Source organism: Hemicordylus capensis, chromosome 5 (assembly GCF_027244095.1).
Source record: "Hemicordylus capensis ecotype Gifberg chromosome 5, rHemCap1.1.pri, whole genome shotgun sequence".
Classification (NCBI taxonomy): Eukaryota; Metazoa; Chordata; class Lepidosauria; order Squamata; family Cordylidae; genus Hemicordylus; species Hemicordylus capensis.
Genome location: NC_069661.1, coordinates 154247245 through 154264052, shown reverse-complemented (window position 1 = coordinate 154264052; position 16808 = coordinate 154247245). Strand labels below are relative to the sequence as shown.

General features: G+C 42.8%; 1 protein-coding gene across 1 annotated transcript in view; it reads right to left on the bottom strand.

Moving 5' to 3' along the window:
- Positions 1-4808: 4808 nt before the first annotated feature.
- Positions 4809-16808, bottom strand: part of SLC2A13 (solute carrier family 2 member 13) — a 225656-nt gene continuing 213656 nt past the window's right edge. The window contains exons 8-10 of the mRNA XM_053251709.1: positions 8190-8311; positions 6724-6876; positions 4809-5235 (exon numbers count right to left, since the gene is read on the bottom strand). Coding sequence (XP_053107684.1) covers positions 5009-5235; positions 6724-6876; positions 8190-8311 — 502 coding nt within the window. The 3' untranslated portion in view covers positions 4809-5008. The remainder of the gene's footprint in view (positions 5236-6723; positions 6877-8189; positions 8312-16808) is intronic.

Sequence of the window (16808 nt, the reverse complement as noted above, 5' to 3'; positions counted from 1 at the left end):
TTATTATAACAAAACAAAACACGAGAAGGATTATGGTGGCACCGTTGAGGTGAAATGCTTGAATCTGCTGAAACTCTGTGGGGAATGTGACAAGGAACCGGAATCTCACCGTCTCAGAACATTTGTATGAGAGGATCAGTCTCCTTCCAAGCTGGGACATCTCTAGCCTCGCCTCAGTCCAGAGGTTTGTCATTCTAACCTTTAGAAGTGTAAGGTGTTGTGTGTGTGTGTGTGTGTGTGTGTGTGTGTGTGTGTGTGTGTGTGTGTGTGTGTGTGTGGGCTGACCAACTGGAGAGTTGGAAAACAACAGTGCTGGGAAATTGGCAAAGATAATATGTATGTATGTATGTATGTATGTATGTATGTATGTATGATAGATTCCTTTAACATATATTCCTTCAAAACCTAAAATAATTTTGTTTGTACTCTCACCCCTTTGAGTAAAGTGATTTAAACCTTCACATTTCTTCCTGCTTGGGCTACCTACCTCAAATGCTGGTTAGCTGGTCTGGTAAAGCCAGCAGGTGCATGGTGGACACCTCTAGTTATGAAAAGGTAAGGGGCCAGTAGAACATATATTGGAGTCATTCCTTGCCATACTAAAAGCAGAAAGGAAGATTACAAGCACACTGGGTACAAGTAGTGGCAGTTTTTTGGGATATGAAAATGCTATATAAAGAAGCAGAATGAAGGGAAAAGGTTTTGGAAGATGGTTAAGAGGGTTTGGTCCAGTCCACCATAGGAGACAGTCAATGAGACTGAGAAGCAGAATAATAGGGCGAAGAAAAAAAGAGATAGATGAGAATAGGGCAGGAAAGGTTGTTGCCCATGGACACATCTAAGCTACTGTCAGCAATCCCTATGGAATCTGACAAAGTTCTGAAATTGTAACTGGAAACTGGATATATATAAAAAATTTGTACAGTGCCCCAAACTTTCACCTCTGGGCAGTTTACAACAACATAAAACAAAAAACAAAACAAAACCATAAAACAATTTTAAATCACAGTCAAATTAAAAAGCTTTGGTGAAGAGATAAATCTTTAGGTATTTTTAAAAAACTGTCAGGGAAGCTCTTATTTCAGCAGGGAGCGTATTCCAGAGTCTCGGGGCAGCAACAGAGAAGGACCTTCCCTGTGTGGCCAGCAGACGAGCCAGTGGCAACTGCAGACAAACCTATCTAGATGATCTCAATGGGCGATGGGGCTCATGGTGAAGATGACATTCTCTTAAATACTCAGGGCCTAAGCTATTTAGAGCTTTATAGGTTATAACCAGCACTTTGTTTTTTGCCTGGAAACTTATCAAGGTAGTTCTTTTAGAATACAAATACAACAAATGTTTATATACTGCTTTTCAACTCAAGTTCCCAAAGCAGTTTATATAGATATAAATAAATAAATAAAATGGCATCCTGTCTCTAAGGGCTCACAATCTAAAAGAGAAACTTAAGACAGACACCAGCAATAGCCACTGCAGGGATTCTGTGCAGGGGATGGATAGGGCCAGTTACTCTCCCCAAGCTAAATAAAGAGAATCAGCACTTTAAAAAGGTGCCTCTTTGCTCAGTTATCACCTCAAGTGGCGCAGTGAGGAAATGCTTGACTAACAAGCAGAAGGTTGCTGGTTTGAATCTCCACTGGTACTATATTGGGCAGCAGCGATATAGGAAGATGCTGAAAGGCATCATCTCATACTGTGCAGGAGGAGGCAATGGCAAACTTTTAAATGCTATTAATGTTAGAGCTCCTATTCAAATAATAGCAGTAATTATTGTAGAATGGCTTAGTAGCCTAACCTACTTCACAAGGTTGTTGTGAGGAGAAACTTACGTTATGTAATACACTGTTCTAGGCTCCTTGGAGGAAGAGCGGGATATTAAATGTAAATAAATAAACCCCTCCTGTATTCTACCAAAGAAAACCACAGGGCTCTGTGGGCACCAGGAGTCAAAATCAGCTCAACAGCACACTTTACCTTTTGCTCAGTTAGCAAGGGGACTAACTAAAAGGGGATTTTTAGAATAGGAGTAATATGGTCTCTCCGGGATGACCAAGAGACCAAACTGGCAGTTGCATTCTGCATCAACTGCAGTTCAAGCATTTTGTACAAAGGCAGCCCCACATAGAGTGTATTGCAGTAGAAAATCTGGAGATTACCACCAAATGTACCACTGTTGTGGGTTTGTTCATCTCAAGAAATGGACACAGCTGGTGTATCAGCCAAAGCTGACAGAAAGCACCTCCGCTTCAACCTGACATACCAGGGATTTTTGCTGCATACCTGCTCCTTCTGGATAAGTGAGACCCATCCAGAACAGGCAGATTAAAATCATCTCCTGAGTTCCTACTCTGCACAAGAAGCACTTCCGTGTTAACTGGATTCAGTCTCAGTTTGTTATCTAGCCCCTTTCTGCCTCCTCATCCAGCCCCTTACTGCCTCCAGGAATGCATTTCGGGAGATTATGCCTTCCCCTGATGATGTTGACATGGATAAATAGATTTGGGTATCATCAGCATACAGATAACACCCTGCACCAAATCTCCCGATGATCTCTCCCAGTGGTTTCTTGTAGATGTTAAAAAGCATTGGAGATCGTATGGAGCCTTGGGGGACGCCATACAAAAGCTCAGATTGACACCATCTGGAATCTGCCCGAAAGGTAGGAGAGGAACCACTGCAAATCAGTGTCTCCCACCCCCAACACTCTCAAAAGTTCCAGAAGCCACTGAAAGATCCAAAGGGAACAACAGAGTCACACTCTATCAATTCCTAATTGGAGATCATCAGTCAGGCCGACCAAGGCAGTTTCCACCCCCAAACCCGAAAGCCAGTTTGAAATGGGTCTAGATAATGGTTCCTCCAAGACTGCCTGGACCTGGAATGCCACCACCCTCTCAGTTACGTTGCCCAGCTATGGAAGTTGCCCAGCCTATAGTTGCTTATCTCTAAGGGATCCAATGTAGGATTCTTCAGAAGAGGTCTAATGAATCCTGCCCTCACTCAGAGAAGCATTTATAATTTCTACCAGGCCTTCTACAACAACCTCCCCACCAGATAATATAAACCATGTTGGACAAGGGTCAAGAGAACAGGTGGTATGCAACACCATTCCAAGCAGCTTGTCCACATCCTCAGGAGTCACAAACCAGAACTGATCCAACCTAACCACATAAGAAGAGTTGCTGGACACTTCCAATTCAGATAATGCAGTAATTGTGGGATATGAATTGAAGTTGACCTGAATACGAGAGATTTTGTCCACAAAGAACTCAATAAAAACTTCACAGCAGATAACGATTGTTCCAAATTCTGATTCAAGAGAGGAGGGGCAAGTACTAGCCACCTCACAACCCTGAACAACTCAGCTGGACGTGAACTTATGGACACAATACGGGCAGAAAAGAATCACTTTTTGGCCGCATATATTGCCAGAGCATAGGTCTTTAAATGCACTCTATGTCATAATCTGTTGGATTCAGGTCGAGTCTTTCTCCATTTGTGCTCCAGTCTATTTTGCTGCTTCAGCTCCCACAGATTTTCCGTATACCAAGGGCCAGCTTTGAAGTGAGTCAGAGAGGATGCTTAGGAGCGATCGTGTCTACTGACCTGCTGAATATTAATTGACAAATACAATTAGTATTTGTGTTCAGTTTAAGACATCTATCTATCTATGAAACTGTAGGTTCTGTTTTGGAATCAGAAACTCCTAATTTGATTTTAGTTGGGCAGGAAGTAGTCACAAACAACCTGAGTCTTACCACTTCAGAATGTTTGTATGAAGGGACCACCCTTCTTCCTAGGTGGGAAATCTCTGGCTACTCATTAGACCCAAGATTCAGTCTTCTAACCCTTTGAAATGAACAAAAGGCTAAACAAGAGGAGAGGCAATTTAAATGTGGTTTAGGAAAACAATATACCTGGGAAACAGATTAGTATGAACTTGTATGGTTCACACTCCTTCTAATTAACAAGTATCGCTATAAGACAATTCTGCCTGTACTGTCACCGTTTTATCTGAAAAAAGCTATTTAAACTTTCAAATTTCTCTCTGCCTGAGTTCCCCCTCTCCATGTGCTGGGTAATGGCACAGTTAAGCTAGCAGGTACAAGTTAGATACTTCAAATTAGGAATAGGTAAAAAGACAATAGTGTGGGGAACATCTCTTGTGGTAGTGTATTATTATAGGAGCATATTTGTTAAGGGAGCACCTTCTTATATACAGACAAATTAACACACAGAGCTGCTTCTATCTATGCCAGAATTTGAAAGTAACTAGAGAAGGATAAAGTTATTTAACAAAACCAGAAACTCACAATTCCCAGGGCTCTTTAACAAAGCAATGGCAAATAAACAGATTTAAGTTGAGAAAGGTAGACATACAAATAATAATAATAACAAAAAACCCAGGGGAAGACCTGTGTTTGACACAAATGAAATTAATTTGCTTTATAAAGAAGTATTTTAAAGAATAATTTGCTTTAAAAAAGATGAATACATTATGATTTCCACAGCAGGCAGTGGATTTTTCTCTCCTGCTTATTTCATAACAGACTGAACACTTTTGTACTGAATATACCAGATCTTGGTTGCCAGGTAACCATACTGTTATGATTCATCTGGTTTCTGACTAGCTGCTCTTTTTCTGTATTTTTGCAAGACGAACAACTACACATAGTGTTTGATCAATTGAGTTTGGTACCATTGATTGAAGGACCTCAGATATGCACCATTATATGCAGTTGGAATGCTTATATTCTCAAAAAGAGCTTCCTCTCCCCGCTTTGCAAGCCATTACTTTTGGTTACTTGAAATAACAATGTTGTGTTTTATTTTATTCTTTTTAAATGACATGGTTTAATAAAAGGAAAGCATTTCCATATAGCCAATAAAAAGGAAAACCAGACCAGAAGCAGGGCAATGAGGTCATCAAGAATGGATCTTTTGCCCCCGCCCGCCCCACTTCCCAAAAGGCTTTTAAATGATTAAATACATCAGCAGCTGAAAATCATTCCACATCAGAAGCATCATTGTCAGAAAGATGATAATTACTTCCCTTCACCCGGATATATTCAATATACCTCCCATCATCAGAATCTGAAATGCCACATGTACACAGTGAGTTCTCAAACAGGCATTCAATTTCCTCTAGTTTTTTCCCTTTCGTCTCAGGAAGGCAGCCATAAATGAAAATGAGTCCCACAAAAGCAAATCCTGCATAGAGGAAGAATACTCCTGCAATAAATAAGCACACATGGAAATGGTTAACAAGCATTTCTCCTCCTCTTCTACAACAAAATACAATGCCACAGAAATCAGAGATATTTTGGATAAATATCTGAACAGAAGAATTAAAATGACTGTTTCAGACATAAAATGCTATTTTAGTAAAAATTCCAGCAAATGTTATGAGTTAAAATGTTATGAGTTTATCAATAAAAATTGGAAAGGGGCTACTGTGACGGGGAACATCTAAGTGGGTTTCCTGCCTGATTCCACTACCCACTCAGCCCTGACTGATTGGACCATTAAAATGATGAGTTGTACCTTTCTTGTAGCACAGTACAAACAGACCCCCTGTGAGGGATCCCTGGGGAAAGGGGCGGAGGGCAAGGAGGAGTGGTCGGCCACCTGGGGCAACAGGGGCTCCCAAGGGCAGCTGTTTACTCCAGCCTTGGACGGAGATCATGACACTCCCACCCATGGCCTTGCTAGCTGGCCTGAACAGGGGATGCAGGAGACCATCGTGGGTCCTGGCAAGGTCTCGCGTGATCGCGAAGGTGTCTCGTGAGAGCTCGGATTGATCTAACAAGACTTTGGGGCGAGATCACACGAGGATTGCCCCAATTGTCAGGGGCTTTAGAAAGATCAGCTGGCCTTTGATATAGGACCAGATAAGGAGGAGGGCTCGGAGCTAACAGAGCCCTATGATACCTGTTGGGGCTGGTGGGCAGTACATGGCTGAATGGGGGACTTGTGATGGAACAAGCCCCGGCCATACTGTGCAGAGCCAGCTTCCTACTTCCTTCTGAGGCTAGGCTGGACCTGGGAGCCCCTGGCAAGTGGAGCAAGAGCCGTGTGCCTGAGGAGCGTGACACTCCCACTATCTCTGAACGCTTGTGGGCCATCCTGGGTAGCAATCAATCAATCAATCCACACACAGAGCGATTATGAAAATATGGGTCATGCCCCACCCTGAGGACCCTTCCAGGGGTTAAGTTAAGCAATAGGCACCTTGGCAATATGCCCATCTGACAGCAACACATCCTGCTCTCAAAGCAGAACACATTTTAAAAATGAAAAACTGTCTTAAACATTTATGACAACCTGTTTAGAAGGCTAATGCAATGAACTACTAACAACACCAATACAGAGAAGTAGTTCTAAAATGCTATTTAGGAATGAGGAAAAATGTCAACACTGCTTGACTAAGATTGTTCCCTCACACTATGACATATTGTGTGTGGGTAATAGTTCACTAGAGCTTTAACATGACTTTGTGACCATTTTATTAGGCCTACAACAAAACTCTGTAAATTAAAAATCTTGAAAGAGAATCTCTGATCCTGCTGTGTTAAATGCTAATATATATTCATTTTCTAGAGGCTTTTAAAAGGAGAGGTTAAGCTGTCAGTCAAGACCTTTGCAGATGAAAAGCTACAATTCCAATTATCGGAAATGCAGTTGACCTGGTTACCCTTTAAGACAGAAAATACTTCTTACCGTAGTATGTCAAATATTCAGCTGTGTGCAGAAATGTCAGTGACACCAGAACATTGAAAATCCAGTTTACACCAGAAGAACATGCATTTCCTGTACTTCTAGCCCAAAGGGGGTATATTTCAGAATTTACTGTCCAAGGCATCGGTCCCATTCCTTTAAAAAGGCAAATCATCAGTTTTTAAAATATATGAATATCACAGCATCCTCAAAGATGGGATGAAGGCAAAAGGTAGACAATGTTGGAATGGGAAGATAACTAATTCTACTTCAAGAGACAGAAAGAGTATATGAATGTGTATGGGTGCACACATGCAAAACAGAGTGAGCAGGGAACAGATACCCCAATAATACATTGCAGAGTGGGTTGTCTTTGTGGTGAGCTCCACTCTACGTAACTCCTTGCCACATGATGTTAGAGTGGTACCCTCCCTGTCTGTTTTACACAACATATCCTTTGATTTTTTAATGCTTTTTATGCTGGTCTACTGTTTGAACCTTTGATTTGTTTTGGTTCTGACTTTTGCTCTAATTTCAGGATCTTGGCCACTGTGTCCAAATAAATGTGGTACAGCCAGTTAACTTGTTGCTTTCTCTCACAGGAGAAGACACATGTTCAAAATTCATATCAGACTAAATGTAATAATGAGGGCTGTGTGTAATGTTGGGTCTGATATGCATGTCAGACCCAATATGCTCTCTGATGACCATTGTTGGAGGATGTTCCACCATGACATCAGGGAACCTCTGACCGTCAGAATTGTCATGAGGCTTCTTGCTGTTGTTGCGGAACTCAGAGATCCAACATGTCTGTTGGTCCTTCTCTTGCTGCCTTCTCATCCTCAGTCTCCGAACCTTTTACTGGATGGGCAGGGGACAGGGCTGCACATTCCATGATTTTCTTTGAAGAGGGAATACACATCTTCTGGGCTTCTTCTATGGCTGCAGCTTCATTTCTCATAAGCACCACTAAAGAAAAAAGGCACTTTCCTTCTAGATGCTTGAGTGTCTTGGGTGCTTCTGGGAAATGAAGTTTTTTTCTGAGGTTTCAGCCAAAGTTGCAGTCTCAAAAAAAGTCAATTTCCTACCAATAGCATGCAAGAACTTAGTTTAATGGAAGGTGGGGTGGAGATTTCCTTTAAAATTGAAACCATGGAAGGGGTATGTGTGCTCCCTCCAGACTGAAGATCAAGGAAAGTGTAGCACTTTCCCTGCCCCAACCCAATAAAAGGTAAAAGTGAGGAGGAGGAAGAGAGGGTAGTTATGGGGTTCGTCGGGTATGTTCTGCAGTGAAATGATACAAAACAACAGTTGGTGAGGTGCGACATGGCCCATCCTCACAGTGTCACTGTTGTGTCATGGCCTGTCAGAACCCAACATTATAAGCATGCAGAGGCCTAGTAATAACTCAGTAGGACCGTACTTTTTAACCAAAAAAGGAAGGAAAAAGATGAGCCACTTGTGTTTACCTGGTGCAAAGAAGACCAGGTATAATATAAGTCCCAGGAGTGCTGTCCAAGAATATGGTGTAGGACAGAAGTTATATGCCCAAAATGTGTCTTCCGTTTTGAATCTGGTCTCATTTGAGCATCTGAAAGAGAGTCACCATATAAAAACAAATATTTAAAAGGCAAAATCAACACCTATTAAAAATTAGAAGAGCAGATATAGAATTAAATTGAACCACTACCCTGAAACAGCATCTTCAGCCTAAAATATTATGACACATCAACCTGCTCAAAACGTCTAAAAGAAAGAAACCATTTCATAACCTCCAAGGCAATTGCTGACAAACTTCCATAGTTAAAATTGTTTATAATTTAATCCAAATCTATTTATATATTTTTTAAAAACTATTGCTTATTTTCCTTTCTTGGTAGATAGATGTTCCTGCTCATGAAAGCTGCCTATAGGTTAAACACATCCAGTTCCTTCTGGATTCTGAGGTAAAATTCTGCACAAAGATATGGAGGTTTTTCCAAGTCCTATAAAAATGTATGCACTGATAGTTTCCAAGTGGTTAGAAGGCTGATTCGCATGATCATTAACTCTCTCACACTGCATGAATTATAGGAGAAAATAATAATTCTTAAGCACCTAGAAAAACAATTTGTACAAATGCAGTTAAAAAAAAGCAAGCCTGTAGGCTTACAGTCTAAATAAAAGATCACTTTCCTTTTGTTCATAGAAAGCCAACATGGTGTAGTGGCTAGAGTGCTGGACTACGACTGGGGAGACCCGAGTTCAAATCCCCATTCAGCCAGGATACTAGCTGGGTGACTCTGGGCCAGTCACTTCTCTCTCAGCCTAACCTACTTCACAGGGTTGTTGTGAGGAGAAACCTAAGTATGTAGTACACCGCTCTGGGCTCCTTGGAGGAAGAGTGGGATATAAAATGTAAAAAATAAATAATAAATAAATAAAATAAAGGAAGGGTGCTTGCTATGCAAATATGAAATAGAAAATCCAAAACTATGCAAAACAAACTTGCAATAGAAAATTCAAAACTATACTCCTTTACATAGTCTGTGCCATTTCATGCAGTTTTAAACCCAAACATGATTGCAAAGATCATATCAACTGCCATCAAAATCCATTTTCCCCATCTCTGTAATAATTCTGTACAAAATGCTATGATTGACTGAAGGAAGATTATTAACCATTTGTCTCTTTTTGGCAAGCTTTTACGTGATGAACACTTTTGTGTGCTCCTTCATTATTGGCTAGAGGCAATACAGGCAATTTTTGTCTTTGTGTTGAAGCCCTACTGTGCCGATACCATTGGTTCCTCCCATATTAAAGAAGTGGATTCAACTAGTCCAATTCCTTTTCTGACCCAACATGTATAGCCAGATTTTTCCATTTGCTGGAATACTGTGAGATTACAGGCAATAGGTGAACAACTTCACCACTTATCAGCTCATTTCAGTGACAACTCTTGGTATTTCTTTTTGCAGGTGCACAGTGATGAATACAGGCTGATTATCCATGCTAAAGTGTCTTGAAACAAACAATGCTGGTAATTGGCTTAGTAGATTCTTTTCAGGCAACACTGCAGCTGCCCACTAAAGTGAAGTCCAGTGTTTTTCTATGAACAATTCTCACAGTAAACAAAGATGCTAGTCAGTGTGTAATCTTGCATCCCTATTAGTCAGTATGAAGCAACCTGCTGATTACAACCCTGAGTGGCTTACATTCTTAACCAGCAAAATGTCCATCATTATGATACTATGTGTGGGAAGGATACCATGTGTATCCTAAGGAAACCTGTGGGATGCACTGCATTCTTATATACTCTAGATGGGGACACACATTACACCCTCTTTGAAATCTCTGCTTGGGGACCGTATCAGGGCTAGAAGGCATATTTTACCTTTATCACATCATTGTCCCTTTGTAATTCCAGTGTCTGAGACAATGGGCAGGATTTAGATCCCGCTTAAATGTGCCATATATTGCAGGTTGAGAATCTCCCTATCTGCATAGGCTTATTTTCTATTTATTGGAAATGTTAAAGCATGCCAGAACTTTGGAAACTGACATGTGTATATAAAGACAAGTGGAGACTCACAACATTTCACAAGAATATTTCTAGCACACATATAGTTCTCAATACGTTCTGCTACCTCCCCATCTTTGCTGAAGAAACTAGGATCTTCCACCATTTATGAGAAGTGGATTTCTAAAGAGGGGCAGGTGTGTCCCTATTTTTTAATATATATATTTTGTTCCTATTTCTTATTCTGGAATGTTGGCAGGTATGCCTTATAGGTCCTGTGCCCTGTTTCCTAGGCATTGGCTCTGGTAGAGCTGCTGGTGGGGATTATGGTGCCTATGCTTCAGCCTCTGAGCCAGGGGACAAGGGGAGGGGTATCGAGGGGGTCAACGGGCACAGGGTACCATGGTGTGGCTGGCAGAGGCCCCTCAAATCATACCTCATCCTGGTAATTGCAGGAGCTCCATTCACCCAGCCTGATCACTTAACACAGCACATAGAAGACACTGAGATATGAATCTCACCTTCTTACCTCCCTGCCATTCCGGACACTTTCTCTCTCCTGCTCTTTCCCTAAAGGCTGAAGTGTCCTGGGACATACATAGCTTTCAAAGATCAAACTAGGCAAGAAGCTGGAAATCTGTGATTGGGTACTTCACCTCATTTGAAAGCAACTGCAGGCAGAGAAGGATATTGGATTGGGACATGGTCCTGGGGAGAAGGGGTTTGTTTTTTCAGTTTAAATTGCCCCTGCCCTGCTGCTACCACTATTTACCCTGTTAGGAAAACATATAGGTATCTCCCAAGTTGCTTTCAAAATCTGTCTCTGTACCAGAGTATATGTAAGCTTTCCCTAATTGTGCAGGGGAATGCTTAAACATCTTTCCTACCAATACCACAGCTGATCCAATTCTGCCCACCCTCAGCAACTTTTTAATATATATTTTTTTTAATTAAAGAAATAGGAGATCCTATCACAGTCCTCCAACCCCTCACATGGTTTGGCTTAGTTCCATTACACTTGCTAAGTCAAACCAATCAAAGCCTATTTCCCACAGCTAAAGAGACTAGAAGGTTTCTGTTCAGTGCCTGTCAAGTAGGGATATGCACGAAATGTATTCTGTGTTCTGTTTCGAGCTCAAAATGAAATGCAAGTGGTTTAAACATTCCATCAATACAAGCGGTCTGACAGGTTGTTTCGACGGAATGAACTTGAAACATTTTGAGTGTTTTGGGCATAGGGAACAATGGGGAAGCTTGAAACACCCCATTGTTTCCCATGAGCAGCTCCTAGGGACACCAACATGGGCTGGGTGGTAGGATCCTATGGGTGTTTTGGGGAAAGGTTAAACATTTGTTTAAGTTGCCCATTTCTATTGTGGGTTGGGTGGTAGCACCCATCATGCCCTACCATACAACCCACTTTGGTGTCCCTAGGAGCTACCTATAGGAAACAATGAGGTGTTTCAAGTTTTCCCATTGTGTCCTATGGCCAGAACAAGCTGAACTCACAGAGTGCACTGCAAGTTTTGCATTGCAATCTGCAATGCATTTTGCGACCCTGCAGAAGCACACAGTAAAAGGGAATCTGTTCCTCCACACATTTCAAATACAGTCCAAAAATGGCAAAAAAATAATCAATGACCCAGAATCCACTGCCAGCCACAGTGTCTGTGCTGCAGAAACATCAATGGCACAAGTTGTGCTCTCTCACACACTTATGATTCCCTACATTACTTCCTAGTATCGCAACAGCTGCCACAGCAGCACTTTTACTTAGCACCAAGCATAGCCATAAATTCAACTAGATGTTACTGTGTTTTATATTGTTTTTGTGTTTTGGGGTCAATGACCATAATAAAGCATATTACTACTAACTAGAGCATTTTAACTGAGTTTTGACTGAGTACACCTTGCAATGGAGATTGCAGAGCAGACCAGGGCAGTGAGTGAAACACAAGTCATTCTCATGGAGTGCATCACAGGAATCACCAAGAAATATTACACACACACACACACACACACACACACAGAGCTGCCACTGTTCATTTCTTGCCACAACACTATCTCACAAACAAACCAAAGAACAACTAAAGAAAGTCAGACACCCAAGTTCTGCCTTTGTCAGTCTGAAATATAGCAAAACCAGATTGTTATAGCAGCAATAGCACAGTATATTATAATACTCACTGCTGAGAAAACCACAAAATCAAACGTTCCTTCCTTTCATCCTGCCTTCTCAGAGAGACAGGAGGACAGAGCGTGGGCAGCTCAGCTCTGAGCTCAGCTGTCTGAGGACTCTGAAAAGGATGGAAGGAGCAGGAAGAAATGTGAGCACTAATAGCACCCTTAAGAAGAATTCTTCTTTTTTCTCCAGTGTATATCCTGCAACACTGTTGCCTGCTTGCATCTGGACAACACTATGGCCTAAGATTGGTGCAGGGCCCTGGCTGACAGCCTGACACATGGGTCAGGGCACCAGTCCATCTCATCATGGACCATGGCGGTGGCATGTGTGCGTGTCTGCAGCACTAATGGGCAGACTGTGACACATCTGGTTTTGGGGCTGGCCAGGGTGGGGTGAATGGCCAGTGGTGTTGCAGTGGGTGGGGGCGACCACGAGTCACTCATCCTCCATGGCCAGCTCTGGATAGCTCAGCAGGGGGAGGTTGGCCTTCAGGAAGACCAGCTGCTCCACTAAGCCAGCCTCCAACATGTGCAGTGGGGGGGTCACCATGTCCTTGGCCATGGAGACAACCCTCTTGCTCTGGACACTGCTTGGCAGACATGAGAGGAAACATCCAGCAACTGTCGCCAGGTCCAGCCAGACTTGGCAATGTGTTGCTCAAAACTGGATCAGCTTTATCTCCTGGCCTTCCACTGGCTCCTGCAGGTACTACAGAAGACATGCTGAGCACTGCTGCAGGGCTCTATGGGCTCCTCCTGTACCCCGGTAAGATGCTGAGGAAGCCCTCTGTGAACTACCAGGTGGAATGCTGAGGTGAAACTACTGGCTCCCTTTGCCCTGCCAGGGACACTATGCTGCTAGACTGGGAAGCGGTGGTAATGCTGCTAGGGGTAGAGTGCGCACTACAAGTAGGCACTCCAACACCCTCCTCCTGGTTGCATCCCAGCCTGGTCTTGCCTAACCTCTTCAACCAGGAGGTCCCTCTACCTGGGCAGGGATAACAGCTTTCTCTTTCATCCTCGGGTCACACATGCAGGACAAAACATGCTCTACCAAAGCACCCAAGGGTATCCTCAGCTGACCCATCACTCCAGTCCTCAGCTGACCTGCCAAAGCTATTGCTTCCTCAGTATTCGGCATGGACTGGAGCTCATCCACTGTCTTCTCGAGAAGAGCGGTGGGCAAAGCCTGCCTCCTCCGCACACATGGCATTCATGGTAATGAAGAATGGCTCGAGTGTCAAGACAAACTGGGAAATGAGTGCCCAGTCCTGGGTGGATAGGTCACACACTTCCAAGCAATGCCTCCTTGCCAAGCCATGGATGGCCAGCTCTTGCAGGCGCTGGAGCAAGAGAAATGTGGAGTTCCACTGGGTAGGAACATCCTGAAAGATCACGTGTTCAGGTAGGCCTAGCTCAAGCTGCCTCTCCTTCAGCATCCACCTAACCTTTTCACTCCAGTGGAAGTAAGCTGCGATTCTTTGGCACCTTTCCACAAGAGCAGCCATGGCAGAAATGATTGGTGTTCAGTGCCTTCAGTGGGGATGCCTCAACTGGCAGCAGAAAGGCCAAATGCATCCCACATGGCCAGGTTCAGAGTGTGCGTCACACAAAAGATCAACACAAAATGAAGCAACTTGGCTGCCTTTACTATGTCCAGACCATTATTGGTCACCACGAACCCTCAGTGAAGGTTTGGCTGCCCGGACAGCCATCCTTCCACCTAGCAATCCATGACCACCAACAGCTCATCTGTCAGGTGGTCAGTGTCCATCACCTCCACATGCAGCAGAGCCCACCTGTGCTTTGCTACATGGGAGGGGCTGGTCATGAGACCTGCAACAGATGTTCCCTCACTCTCCTGCACCCACCAGTGTGCCATGAGGGACAAAAAAGCAGCATACAGCCCACTGACACCCGTCCACAGATCCGTAGTGAAGTGCATGCTTGTGTCATGCACTGCTGTGAGCAGCATGGTACAGGGAGGTACAGGGAGGGCACCACCCATCTGCTGAAGGTGGTGTGTGAGGGGATCTTATAGTTAGGGGCAAGCAGTAGGAACAGCAGGCAGAAGCTGGCATTCTCCACCATCTGGAATGGCTGGTTGTCCAAAGCGAAAATCTCCCCAATGGCCCGGGTGATGAGGTGAGGCTTTGAGTGATCAGACCTCTTGCCCACCAACTGCACTCACCATGCAGGCAACCTCCCCTGCTTGGGAATAGGAGCAAGTGCTTGTGTGAGTTTTTACACACACACACACACACACACACACACACACACACACACACACACACACACAGTATGTCTGACCATGGGAGGAGGAGGAGGAAAGGCTGCTCAATCCTTTTGTCTTCAGTAATTTTTCAATCCCAAAGACATCCTGCCGAAGTTTTTTCACCCAGTGAGTAGAAGATTATATGGATCCCTGTGGCTTCCCCATAACTCTCCCCCAGATGAAAGAGCTCTGGCAGTGGAATTCTCTTTATTTATTTGTTTGTCTGTCTTTCTTTCAGATTTGTACACCGCCTCAAACTTTCATCTCTGGGCAGTTAACAAAAGCATAAAACAAGTTAAAACATACACAAAAATCTTAAAACAATGTAGGCAATCTAAAAATTAAAAAAAAAACAGATTAAAACGTAAAAATTTAAAAAGCTGAAAAAACTTGGGTGAAGAGGTGGGTATTCAAGTGCTTTTTAAAAATTGTCAGAGATGGGGATGATAGTATTTCAGCAGGGAACACATTCCACAGTCTCGACAATTCAATTTTGAACTGAAACATGACCAAAGAAGAAAGGATAGGAACATAGGAAGCTGCCATGTACTGAGTCAGACCAGTGGTCTGTCTAGCTCAGTATTGTCTTCACAGACTGGCAGCAGCTTCTCCAAGGTTGAAGGCAGGAATCTCTCTCAGACCTATCTTGGAGAAGCCCAAAGCGGCTCCATCTCCTGAGGGGAATATCTTACAGTGCTCACACTTCTAATCTCCCATTCAGATGTAACCAGAGTGGACCCTGCTTAGCTAAAGGGACAAGTCATGCTTGCTACCACAAGACCAGCTCTTCTCTCTGTGGCCTTCTTCAACATATCAGTCTATGTGGCTTTCTTCAACTGATAGACAACTTGGCCAGGCTGCTTTATGTTTAAAATAAAAAGACGGAAGAAAATCATAGAACTCCATGTAACGTGCATTCTAAGCCCAAGGTAGGCCCCACCCCCCACTAAAAAAAAAATGTTCTGAAGGCTTACTGTAACACTGTGGTCATTATAATACAATCATCTGCAATTTGCCTTAGAAGCCTTTTAACTCAATACTGCACAGCATGTTACTGAACCACAAGTTTTATTTGGTTTTACTGTATGGCAATTATTCAGATAATCTTCTAGCAACACACTCAGCTTAATGGAAATGCAAATATAAGAAGAACATTAATAACAATATAGTTTGCAAAGAATGATGTAAGTCAATGCTAAAGAGTTTGTAAACAAGAATGTATTAGATAATTACTAGAGGATATAAACTGTAAGGTGATATCACATAATTTTGCCTTAAATTACAGCCATAGTGGAAGCATAACGGTCTTGCAGTTAATATATGCCTCTGCAAATTACTCTTTTCATATACTTTCCACGGATATCACCAAAAGAGTGAATGCAAACTAAAGTAAGTGAAACCACCAAAATAAACTGAGAAATCTAGTTTACAGTATTTGCTACCGTTTGAGAGTAGAAGTGGCTCTCGTTATGTGTGGGGGTTTCATTCTTGCCTATAGGTGCAAAAACGTAAACCACAAATAACAAAACCTCAAGTCAATGGGAATTGAGGGGTTAGGCTCCTAACAAAATAAATTTTTTAAAAATGCCCCCAAAGCAAAGTGGGCATAAATAAGAGGATGGTACCTTATTCTCCAAGTCTCCAGCGAAAGCCCCCCAAATGGTCAAACAATCACCAAAATAATTTTTTTAAGAGCCACAAAATAGCTGTCTGTGGGAAAATGGCAGCCGGAAATGACATCAGAAGTAATTTCAGGTCATTTCCAGCCACTCAAAACTGCGGATAGGTGAATTTCACCTATTTTTCTACCCACGGATAATGAAAATGGGTCTTTAAGACCCAATCATGGATACGTGAAATGGCACATACAGGGTCTGTGGATAATGAGGGCCACCTGTATTCTAAATTCTTATGACAGGTAACTTTGTTTCTACACAAGATGCTCGTAATTATGAAGCAACTTACAAGTAAAATTAGTCTGAGCAGGGATCTGCAGTAAACCATGTTGCTAGCTTGTTCTTCCCAGGATGTGAGTCTGGGAATGTCAGGACAGTATAAAAGCCAAGGCGAGGGCTGAACCATATATCAGCTATTCATTTGCACACTTTACAGCACTATTCTTGTTAGCTT